The following is a 12,789-nucleotide window of genomic DNA, read 5'->3' as shown; positions in this document are numbered from 1 at the left end:
CAAAAATGAATGCAAACGTGCCCGTCCAGGCAGCTGTGCTTCCCATCACCCCTCCCCCTCAAAAGAAGTCTCTCTTCTCTTAAAAAAGTCTCTTTACAACCAGTCAAATCTGTTTGGCTGATGAATCAGCACTCTCCCTGCCTCTTGCCCCACACCCACCAATCATAATTCCTGAAAAAATAACACCATCACATAGCAGTGAGAATGGCTACTAGACTGTCAACTGCCAGGAGGAAAAAAATGTCTTGTTCCTTTCATAGAAGCTTATTGTTTTTTTTCTGTCAAGTCATAGCTGACTTACGGTAACTTCTTGGGATCTTCAAGGCAAGAGATGTTCAGAGGTGGTTTGCCATTGGCTGCCTTTGCATCAGGACCCTGGTATTCCCTGGTGGTCTCCCATCCAAGAACAGACCAAGGCTCACCTTGCTTAGCTTTTGAGACCTGATGATGAGATCAGGCTAACCTGCACCATCCAGGCCAGGGCCATAGAAACTTAATGAGATGTTGTTTACCAGGTGATGTTATTTACTTCCATGCCATGAAAAGCTTCAGTTGTCCATTTGTTCATATTACTCCTCTGTTAAAGAGGTAAGACATTTTTCCTCAGGTCTTTTAGCAACTGTATTGGCGACATGCTGATATCATTGAGAACAAACAATGCTAATGCCAGGTAAAGGGGAGTAAGGGCTGTTTTCTCAGAAATAATTCCCCCTGGGCTTTACTTTCTGGTCATTATGCACAGGATTACAGTACTTTTTCCATGAGAGAGCTGATGTTTTATATGAATAAATAAAACATAGTTTCTTGTCCATCCCTTCCCAAAACCCAGAAGGTACTGATTCTATGCTTTCTTATTTGGAAGTAAGCCAAATTATTCAGAGCCAGTGTAGTGTAATGAATCAGATATTGGATTTGAACTCAGAACCAAGTTTTGAAGGGCCATTTTAGCAAGTTTTTCCTCTCTCAACCTAGTTTCAGTCTTTCTTTCTCAGCCTAGTTTCTCAGTCTAACCTACCTCATAGGACTGTTGTCAGGATGAAGTTGGGTAAATCCTGTGTATCATCCTGTGTTCTTGGAGGAAGACTGGGGTAGAAATATAATGGATGAGTGGATTTAGTCTCTGCATTAAAATCAGGCTTTGCAAATGGGGTAGGATCTCCACCTAGGGTGAACACTCCTTTCAAAGCTGTTAGGCAGAATTGGATTTCTTAAAATGTCTTAGAAGAAACTTTAAATTGTTTCATGCACTTCTAGGGTGCCCCATCTACACTTCCCTTGGAAACTTCAGACACGGTGTTTTGTGCCATGTTGGATTTTTATTTATTAAGAGAGGAAATGTACTTCTGGTTTGGGGCTTTGTTATCAATATTGTTAAGCAACAAGGAACCTCAGGTTAGAGCCTGAAAGCCCCAAAAATACATTGTGAAGCTTTGTCCAAGTGAATTTTACAACCAGCTTTGTGTGAAGCCACAGAGTATATAACTTCATCTAACAATAACGTGTTTTGCCATGAGGTCTTGCTGACTTTGATGGGTCACAATACAATTGGCCTACAATTGTAAAGGAATTAAAGGGGCTGTAAATCAGCTGTTTGTTGTCATTTTAAAGATACAAGCAGTAATGTTGTACCAGCCAACCTATTCACTTCTAGCACTGTTAACAGCCCAAGATTCCTTAGATTGTTAAACACAGAGGAAGTAGTATATGTGTTAATTACATGCTAAACCAGAAGAGAAAAGGATAGTAGGAACATTTGGTAATAACAACTCAGGCTGCCCTGTGCACACATCCCTTGGAGTAAGTCAACTTTCCTGGGAGTAATCTCCATTCAGCCCTGTGGCATTTCCTGCCAAGTAAATGACAGTAAGCAAGTAAAAGAAAGCAAGTAACAGTAAATTTCCAGCCAAGTGACAGTAAACGGTAAGTAGGATCTGTAATTTTTCACAGTTAAAACCCTGGATTAATTTTTTTCCAAGTTGTTTTGATGCTTATTTCTAAACACATTGATCAAATTTGAACACTACTAATTGAAACAGAGATTCTTATTTGTGCTTAAGGTGGCCAGCTCCAGGTTGGAAATTCCTAGAGATCTGGGGGTGGACCCTGGAGAAGGTGGAGTTTGGGGGAAGGAAGGGAGCTCAATGCAATAGAACCCATCCTCCAAAGCTGCCATTTTCTGCAGGGAGGGGAGCTGATCTCTTTGGAAATCCATGGTAATTTCATGAGATCTCCAGGCCTCACCTGGTGCTGGGGAATCCTATTTGTCCTGGTGCAGTTTCTAGTAGAATATAAGTTGAGTTATTGTTTCTGCTTTTAAAAAATGGATAACTCCTGCTAATAAATCAATGAATAAAGGTGAATAGCCATCTCAGAAACCTGAAATAAATTGTAATCAAACTAATGTGACAAAAGGGGAACAAAAGTCAGCAGCAAAACAAAGGCCAGCAGCACCTTTTTAATTAAAGGTATAACCATACACACACTTCTTCAGATACTTCAGAGGAAATCAGCAGCAGTTTTAACATCTGCAGCAATAAAATATACACTTAGAATGGAAATTGCTGATCCTTCTGGCAATAGTTTCCAAAAACATTGCCTATAAAGTTTTGTGACAAGTGCAAGGGTGGGGCCGGGTGTGCTGCTTGTGGTGGTGGGTGTCCCCAGACCTGCTTTTGAAGTGATCATTTAGGAATCTCCATCACCAGATGCACTGCCATGGTGTTGCTGCACCATTGGGTTATTTAAATAGTAAAATGGCAGTTTCTCTTGCCATAACCATGTCATTCCTTGGAAGACTGACCAGTATCAATGCAGAAGATTTTAGAGTGAAATGGGCACGTACATTTGTATTGTATTGCTGAGTTATATTCATTATTAGCCAGATTTTGTAGATCTAGCTCTGGTGGTAGGGAAGATAGCCTTGCAGCTAACAGAATAAATCCTTGGAGGTGGCAGGGCTTTTTTTTTTTTTTGCAGAAATGTACAAGAATGCAGTTCCAGCTGGCTTAGTGTCAGAGGATGTGGCCTAATATGCAAATGAGTTCCTGTTGGGCTTTTTCTATAAAAAAAAGCTCTGGAAGGTGGCGTTAACATATTCTGCATACTATGCTATGGGGAAGAAGAAGAAGAATTGCAGATTTATACCTTGTCCTTCTCCCTGAATCAGAGACTCAGAGTGGCTTACAGTCTCCTATATCTTCTCCCCCCACAACAGACACCCTGTGAGGTGGGTGGGGCTGAGAGGGCTCTCACAGCAGCTGCCCTTTCAAGGACAGCCTCTGACAGAGCTGTGGCTAACCCAAGGCCAGTCCAGCAGGTGCAAGTGGAGGAGTGGGGAATGAAACCCAGTTCTCCCAGATAAGAATCCACGCACTTAACCACTACACCATACTGGTACCCAGTCTGAACCATATCTGTCTAGAAGATGCTGTTGATTCACAAAATCATTCAAGAAGGTCTAGAGCCAATTAGTACACTCAGCAACAAGATACTTCTTTTATTCCTGCTTCACTTCTTGGTCTAGTTCCTTCTCGTGCATCCTTTAGATAAAAAGGAGCAGTTGGCTACTCCTAAAAGTAGTGACTTGGATACTACCGGCCTGTTCAGCAAAGTATGAAGCCTTTCACCGGAGGAAGGACCCCCTAAGTTAGGCTAGGGAAAGACCTGTGATTCTTTTGTAAGGTATTTTCAAAAGAAATTTTGGGCACACTCCTTTCTCACATTGGTTCAGTGCCGTTTCATCAGCAATCCTGAGAGGGCATACTAAAGCCTTGCTCCCCTTCCTTGGCAAATGCATAGAGACAATCAACATGCTGTGTTATTAGTGTGAATGAGAAGTCTGTGCACACTGCGCTTATCACTGACCAGCCTGTCTCCCCTCTGTTCATCCAAGGAACATGAGCTCTAAGCTTACATTACATGACAAAAGAGAAGGAAGGAAGGCTGGGAGGAAAGCAAGAGGGAAGCACAGACCTCTGTTTCTTATAGCGAATTGGTTCAGTGTCTCTATGTACATCTATGTACATCACAGGGGACAGAGACAACAGGAGTCTGTCTTTGCATGTGGGTGTAACCATCCACTTATGCGATGACCATGCCCAATGCTGATAAGAGAGACAGCATGGAATAGTGGTTAGGATGCTGGACTGCATTCTGGGAGAACCAGGTTCAAATCCCTGGTCTGTCATGGAAGCTCACATCTCAGCTAGATTCCTGCTGGGCTTCTTCGACAAAAAAAGCCCTTGTTTTTGTGAGTCCTGCATACTGTCTCTAACTTCTGGGCATTTGTCAGGTGGGAATTGTAAAGAAAAAGCATGCTGTTTTTCTGCAATTATCCATTGATACAGAGCAAGCTGTTGTAGTATTCTGGCTGAAGCATCAGGACTCCATCACTATATCTTTGCACTACCTAATGCTGTCCTTCTTCTCTGAAAAGCTGATGGGAGAGACAAGATGTGAGTAGGTGGGGGAACAGTGACAGCAGCCAGTGGTGTGGGAACAGGTTTGTGTAGACACATTCCAGCCCATTTCTATTCTGCTTGCAGCTGCCACTATTGACATTTTCCTATCCCAACATGGGTAACCCTTCAGACATCATCAGGTAACCAAAGATTGTTTGTGGTGGGCATAAACCTAGTTAGTTGCCAGTCTCCTCCTGTGGCATGCTGAGACTGAAGAGGAAGCCTGTTCAAGTTAGTTGTGATACCAGAACGTGGGCATCTGAATGAGGTCACTGACTTCCTCAGTAACTGGAATTCTGAACCACAAGTCAATCCCAGTTACTGTTAAAGAAACTAAAATAATATTAATAAGGCCACCCACATTTAAATGTAACAGAAGTTAGCTAAAAACTGATCCCCACCTGAAAAGTACTTTCTCATACTGTAAGATAGTATGAAGCGATTCTGCTGTGGGAACCTGCAATAATAGAAGTATGTCTTCTGGGTCCTTGTTGGCAGATGCCCATAACCTTAGTTCTTCCATAGGCCTTTCCAGTTTCAGCTAAGTACTTTTCTTTTCTTTTTTGATTTGGAAGGTCTTTTTAAATCAATTCTTGTTCTGGTTTTAAATTCTGTTAAATTATTTTAAATGATTTTTTTCCAAATTGTATTGATCTGTTTATACTCACATTTCAATTCTGGGGCTGCCTTGGGTAATTTTAACATGCATATGCAGTACCTGAGTCAATCAATCAATTTAAAAAGAGCTTCCATCTTCAGCTGCAGTGTCAGCCTCAGTGTACCATGTGAGGGCAGGAGGAAGGAAAGAACATGCAGACCTGGAACTAAACTGTGTCAGTGTCTCTCATTAAAAAAACCTCTGGTCCGTTCACAGCATCAGAATTGAGTTTCGTTGTTCACAGAAAATGACATTGACTGTCATGCTGAGCCAAATATCATTTGCCTTTTCTGTGCAGACAAATCTGCAGGATGGTTTTGAAAGGGAAGAGATATTGTATCCATCCTTCAGTCACTCACTCACTGACTGTATCCTTCCAATCCATATCACAGGTAGCAGTGAACAAAGACCAGTGTGAGGCTGTAGTCTGTACAATGGAAGTTCCACAATAATACAAAACAATTCAGGGCATCTTTAAACAATCCACCTTGCTGTTTTCTTATTCTGCTAATTTGGAATGATAAAAAAAAAAATTCCAAATTGGCTTCAAAGGCAGATCTGTGAAAAATGGTGCATGAATGACAATAACAAGATGCTTCTTTTTCAGAAGATAAGCTACAAAAAAGTCATTCCAAATGATACTCACTAGCCCAAACCTATGCTAAACCACAGATTGCATATTGCCCCTAAAATTCTCCAAAACCAACAAAGCATCTACTTCCTGATCAGCTGAGCCCCCACTGTCAATATCTCCCTTGCATGTGATTATTTCCCCTTATCTAGGCCTTTTTAATCCAGTGCCCCATCACATAAGATGAACAGAAGAAATTCTATACATAGGTGGATCAAATCCTTATTAAAAGTCCAGGAGCAGGAACCATTGTAAGAACTGGCCACTTACAGACATGATATTTCTATATTCGCTTACCAAAAGCACACATAAGCTTGCAGGTCCAGAAAATGAGTACACAAACCCACATCTTTGTAATAGTGTCCAAATAATAAGCTGCATGTATGAAAAGTAGTTCATGAATTTCTGAAGTATAAGACCGTTCTGATATTACATTATAGTTGCAAAACCTGAACAGAGAAATGTAACATCAGAAGCAGCTGTGATTTGGAGGCCCCACATTTAAAATAATAAAGAAATGTCAAACAATTTTTCATGGCTACTTTTCTGTCCTTGGCCTCTGTCCTTCAGGATGTCAGATGTGGTCCAACGGAGACAGCCAAATGTAATTAACATAGACTACTGAACCCTCATCAGATTGTAACAACGTTCGGTCACTATTGATGTGGGCTAGTTTTAAATGGATGACCTAAAGGTGAAAGGCCTTTATCCCTCAGACTACAAATATTGATCTCTGACCATCTCATGGACTCAACCTTATGACAGAGATAAATTGGAACACCTTCTGGTTAGTTTGGCTGCCCTGACCTTTGCCTTATCTACAATGAGTATGGAAAACCTGTTTTATTTAGTTTGCTTACAAAATGAGCAGTCCTCCTTTATCATGTTTTAAGTCCAGATGTTTGTATGTAGCCGAGACATGGAACATAGGGAGCATTTGCTTGCTGAGTGGTTGATAAAATTAGTGTGTTTTGATATGCGAGCAGTATAGCTTTAATATACTAAAACTACACTAAATTTCCACCTACCCAAGTTTTGAAATGCAGATGAACTGGGCAGGGCAGTGATGTCTACACCTCACCCTTTTCATGCACTGCTCATGCTGGGGGCATGGGTCAATGGTTGGGCACTTGTCTTGCATGCAGAAAGTCTGAGGTTCAATTCCCAGCATCTCCAGTTAAAAGGATTTGGTTGTAGCTGATTTGAAAGAGCTCAGCCTGAGACCGTGAAGATCTACTGCCAGTCAGAGTAGGCAGTCATAATCCTGATAGACCAGTGTGTAGGTATAGACTTTGTATAAGGCAGTTCCATGTCTTCATATGTGTATTGTTCATATGTGTATTTATTTTATTTTAGCTAATTCATATTCTGCGCTCCCCACAAATGGGGCTCAGGGCAGATTACAACCTATGAGATAACATAACTGATTAAAACATATATGTTTAAAAAATTAAAAACAATGTTATATTAACAGAGACATTTCACCTGAAGTGTTACTAGCCAGCCAGAGGTTATGGGGGTAACATCATTTCACATGGCCAGTTAGGGTTGGCTATATGACAGTTTTACAAAGAATGAGAATGGGAGGCATTGTTTTGTGGGGCCACATCTTTCATGAAACACATCCTCTTTTTTTGTTTCAGGCTGCTTGTACATGGGGACCTGAAAACATGTCCCTACTGCAGCAGGAACAGCAAACAAGATGGGAACAGAATGTAACAGCCTCTGCATGCAACCATTCCTGCTGTTCCTACTGCCACCCCACCATGCTCCTACCCTTTTGTGCATTTGTGATGCAATTTTGACTTCTCATGTCCTGAAACCCCTCTTTTCTCTCTCATCATGTTTCCCAGCTGCTGTGCCATTTTGAGAATGGAGCTTAGTTTCCTTGCCCTCCCCTTATGTGCTGCAGGTAGAATTCACATGGACACTTTACCCACAGCCACCCCACTATATCTCCAATGATATAGATTAAAGGATAATTTTCTATAATCCAGCTCAGTGAGGAAAAATACAGAACCTCAACAACATGTGCCCATACTGGGTGTGACATCGTGTGAATACTTCCAAATACTGCATGGGCTGCCTGCTGTCCAATAGCAGTCTACCCTATCCCACATGAAAATACTGGATGGAAGATTCAGAAACTAGAACAACAGGCATGCATTCGGATAGACCCGAGCTAAAATTATTTGTTTGGGTTTGGCCCAGGCTCCCCCAAGATGGTGCCGAGCACTCCTGAAATCCCAGGAGTAATGAACATTTTATCTTCTGGAATTTCAGGAGTGTTTGGGGGCTTGGGGGAGATGTAGGAGTAGGGAGGAAAAGCAAGAAAGCTGGCCTCAGAAACAGCTCTTATTTGGCAGAAAGATGCCAACTAATGATTAGGTAGACCTGGACTCCAGCCATTGCCCTTTAAATGTTAAAAGAGAAAGAACTGAACTGGCCCTGGACTTACCCTGCTGGCACTGTTTCTGCTGGAGATTTTTCTCTGCTGCCAGCATTGGAGGTAGCAGAGCCCACAATGGAAGGAGCGGGAGACCCTCCCTCCCTCCCTGCCTCGAATTCAGGGAACCTGGTACACAATTGCTATACTATTATGTTGCTATAACACTATTCAATTGTCAGTTTTTAAGAAAGCCTCCCAAGGGTGGTGGAGGAAACCACCACTGTGACAGCCAAGGATCTTGGGAGTTGAGGAGCCTACCAACCCACCTGTCATTTTCCAGCTGTGGGCTGGGTTTTGCTGCCACCAGTGCTGGTAGCAGGGAAAGGCCTCCAGTGGGGACGAGGCAGTGTTAGGCTTCCTCTCTTTTCCTCTCTCTTTCCAGGTGCCTGTGGGGGAGAATTACAAAAATAATGATCCAGATTTTTTCAGGAACCCCCATCCCCCCAAATATCTTGAACCAGTAACACTGCTGAAGAATCAGGATAATGAAAACTGTGCCATGCTCAGAATCTGGATCTGAAAGTATCATGACAATGTTTGAATTGGTTATTTCTGATTAGAATATAGCTATTTACAAACATCTTTTTTCTGTCCAGTGGTATGCAACCAAGAAATCATTGTTCTGTGGAGTTAGCTGCCGGGGATTAATAGAATTTCAAAAAGGATGAGGGAGAAGAGACTGTATGTGATAAAATATATTTCTTAAGCCTTAAAAAATCTCCAATTTTTTTGGACATGGTAATATGGGTAGTGGTATGCTGAGAGTATTAGAACCTTATAGGGGTACATTTTTACACTGCGAGATCAGAAATTCTGAAACATGTTATACGTGGAGGCAGCTATAAAAGTATAAATTTTAAACAAACATTAATCCAGCATTTTTACTCATCTATTATTGTTGACTTCAAAGATCTAAATGTGTCAGATATTTTTAATAGAATGTGATAATTAGCCTAACAACAGGTTGGCTGTAAATATATTTCCCACAGCAGCAAACTGAAGCTCTTTTCGTTCATTACAATGTTGGTGTTCCTACTCTGTGCAGTAGGAGATCATTCTATACGCAATCCTCTTTTTAGGTGAATTTATCATTTTTGTAGGGCAAAGTGCATTTTCTGGCTTTGGTAAACATGATCAGAAACCTGGGTTTATTGAGAGTTTTGTCCTCATGTGTATCACAGCTTGAAAATACAACATGGAAAATATGCATGTCAAAAAGATCACAAGACTCTTCTGTACGGGAGGTAGGTAGGACTGCCAAAATCATAATGATTGAAAGGGGCTTCCATGTGTTGTTAGTTTGGGAACCTGTTTCCGTACACAAAAAAGCGTTGTGGATTTGGGAAAAGTTTACATTGGCTTGAGCCGCTTTAGCAATGATCTAGTGAGTTGGTGCTGTTTATTTGCCATCAAGTGAAGGATCCAGTTTTTGGCACACCAGAGTAAATATTTGAAATGCAACATTGACCAGTGTGCCAGAAAGCTGATCCTGTCAATTCTTGTGGAAGCAAAAGTCTTAACAAACAACATCACGAAAGCTATTACAAGGACAAGGCTTTTTCTTCATTCATCACACACTAAAACGATCTTGTGTGTAGGCTTTGAATTATTTTTGGTCCTCACTGTTAAAAGTCTGAAATGTGTAACTAAGCTTGGGCCATGGGGTGGGCTTTGTGACATCAATTTTAGCATTCTTTCCAATCCCTGCCATTCTGTTGATCTGTCTGTCTGGCAGTCTTAACTAGCAAAGAAATGGAATTTCCATCTCTCTCCAGTATGCCACTGAAATCACCAGTTAAGAAGACTGAGCCGTTATCAGAAGTTGACATTTATTGAGGGAAAACTGACACCTAAACAACATTTTTATGTCTTTTTCCTGCAGGAGAGGAAAAGTTTAGACTGACTGCATTCTTTACACCCAGCTCAAACAACCTGAAGTGCATTAACGGTACTATTTTTACTTATCTCTCCCCATCTCTGTATTGTTTATTTCATCAGGTTTCTCTGGCAATTGTGTCGGCTGCAGCAAGAAAGGCTTCTGCTACTTTACCGAGTTTTCCAATCACATCAATCTTAAGCTGACCACTCAGCCCAAGAAACAGAAACACTTAAAGTATTATCTGGTCAGGAATGCACAAGGAACTCTGACCAAAGGATCTGCAATCTGTTGGAAGGGGGCAGGTGAGATAACAAAGCAGTCTCATGAGAGCTCTGGGTTTCTTTGGGAGGATTTAGATTATTGCCGATATATGACTCCTTAGAAATCAATCTAAGGTGGAAGGGATAAATGAAAACTCCTTTAAAAACCAGTAAAAAGATTCATGTATACACACGTGTGCTACTGAGGAAGTAACAGACTGACTTCAAAAGCATCCCCTTGGTAGTTAACTGAGGGGAAGGGTGAGCACTCGCCAAGTTGTGTTATTGAGGTTATGAGCCTCATTCATGCTAGATATGTGTCTTCCAAGAGTTAGCCATCTTGCCCATTGTGCCTGCAGCGTTTTCGCCATTCTTCAGAGTGAAATTTGTTTGCTGTTCCTTCTTCAGGCTAGTCAGGAGTCAGGACAGCTACCACCCATTCAAGGGCTTTTCTGCAGTAGTCCCCCCCCCCAATAGAATCATAGAGTTGGAAGGGACCTTCAGGGTCATCTAGTCCAACCCCTTGCACACTGCAGGAAATTCACAAATACAGTGAAGGAAATTCACAAATTCACATCCGTGCCACATGGAATGGCCTTCCGTAATATGTCATAAATAACTTGGTTATTAACCGTGTAAGGCCAAATTGTTTAGAAGGGCTTTCCGTTTGGGCGGATAGTTATTTTTAGAGGGCTTAGTCAGCTGCCTGCATTTGAAGACAGCTGGCTGGCCTCATCTGGAGACAATCATTTGCATCTCATGAAGGCAATAGGGCATTCAGGATTATGAATTTGACTCTGTGGTGCGTTGACTAGCATGATAGATTTTGTTGTGGGAAGTTCAGGAGGTTTTTTTTTTATCAGCTGTGAAGCTGGGGCCAATTCACAATCTACATAGAGCAAATGGGCCACACATATGATAGTGTTTACAGCAATAAATGCCATATTAGCAGCATCCACACAGAGGTTTCTCACTTCCTTCACTTCCAAACTGTAATGGGTTTTTCATTTGGAGCATCCATCAGATGTCCTCTAACTGCAGGGGTGGAATTCTAGCAGGAGCTCCTTTGCATATTAGGCCACACCCCCTGATGTAGCCAATCCTTCAAGAGCTTATAAAAAAGAGCCTTGTAAGCTTTTGGAGGATTGGCTGCATCAGGGGTGTGTGGCCTAATATACAAAGGAGCTCCTGCTAGAATTCCACCCCTGTCTAATTGCTCAATTACCTGGCTTTCCCTGTTATCAATACATTCTTTCTCAAACATGGTTTACTATAGTCTTTCCAGAAAGAATGCAGTCCAACTACATTAACAAACTGCATGGATAGGACATTTTCAAAGGTAGCACCCACATCATTGCCATTTTAACAAACCCTGGCAGCTGCCATTTACCCTGCCATACCACCGGAGGACCCTTAATATCCATTTGGTATATTTCTGTTCATATCTCAAGCCCATTGTTGCAAGTCCTATTCCATGCTGCCAACAGGAATAGCTCCCTGCCCTCCTCTGACTGCCTTCAAATGCTTAAAGAGAGCAATCATGCCCTTCCCCTCAACCTCATCTTCTCCAGAATATTCCCAGGTCCCTCAGCCTTTCCTCATAGGGCTTGGTCTTCAGGCCCCTGATCATCTTCACTCTATTCTTCACCCGCTCCGTTCTGTCTGTATCCTTTTTGAAGTGAGGTCTCCAGAACTGCACATGGTGGGACTATGATATCTTGTGATCTGGATGTTATACCTCTCTTGATATCCCCCAGTATTGCATTTTTTCCTCTGTATCACACCGAGTGCTCATGTTTAGCTTACAGTCCACTGTACCTCAAGATCTTGTTCATGCACACTGCTACCTAGAATTGTACCCCCCATCCACTATGTGTGCTTCTTATTTCTGTTACGCAGGTGTAGAACTCTGCACTTAACCTTGCTGAATTTATTATTTATTATTTTAGATTATAGCCCGCCCTTTCCCAAATGGGCTCTGAGTGAGTAACAACAGAATTGTATCTTATTCACATCCTCCTACTTGCCTGGTGTGTTCCGATCCCATGGAATTCTATATCTACTGGTGTGTTCTGTACTCCTCCCAAATTGGTGTCATCTGCAAAGTTAATGAGTAGTCCCTCAACCCCCTCATCCAGATCATAATTAAACATATTGAAAAGTACCAGGCTCAAAACCCAGCCTTGTGGTACCCCACTGGATACCTCTCTCCAATCAGATGGAATGCCATTGACAACTACTCTTTGGATATGGTTCTCCAACCAATTCCCTAACTATCCAAGAGACAATAGTCCACAATTCTCTAACTTACCCATCAGAACATCATGGGGAACCCTGTCAAAAACATTACTGAAATCCAGGTAAACAATATCAACAGCATTTCCATGATCCAGTAAGCCCATCATTATATCAAAGAAGGAAATGAGGCTGGTCTGGCAGGACATGATGGAGA

At 41.8% G+C, this 12,789-nt stretch overlaps 1 protein-coding gene across 5 annotated transcripts in view; it reads left to right on the top strand.

Moving 5' to 3' along the window:
* Window positions 1-12,789, top strand: part of GREB1 (growth regulating estrogen receptor binding 1) — a 117,109-nt gene that overhangs the window by 53,031 nt on the left and 51,289 nt on the right. For all 5 annotated transcript variants that reach the window (XM_060233837.1, XM_060233820.1, XM_060233828.1 and 2 more), the window contains exon 5: window positions 10,197-10,379. In XM_060233837.1, coding sequence (XP_060089820.1) covers window positions 10,197-10,379 — 183 coding nt within the window. The remainder of the gene's footprint in view (window positions 1-10,196; window positions 10,380-12,789) is intronic.

The sequence above is a fragment of the Heteronotia binoei genome, chromosome 1 (assembly GCF_032191835.1).
Source record: "Heteronotia binoei isolate CCM8104 ecotype False Entrance Well chromosome 1, APGP_CSIRO_Hbin_v1, whole genome shotgun sequence".
Classification (NCBI taxonomy): Eukaryota; Metazoa; Chordata; class Lepidosauria; order Squamata; family Gekkonidae; genus Heteronotia; species Heteronotia binoei.
The sequence above is the reverse complement of the archived record's forward strand: the minus strand, read 5'-3'. Positions and strand labels throughout refer to the sequence as shown.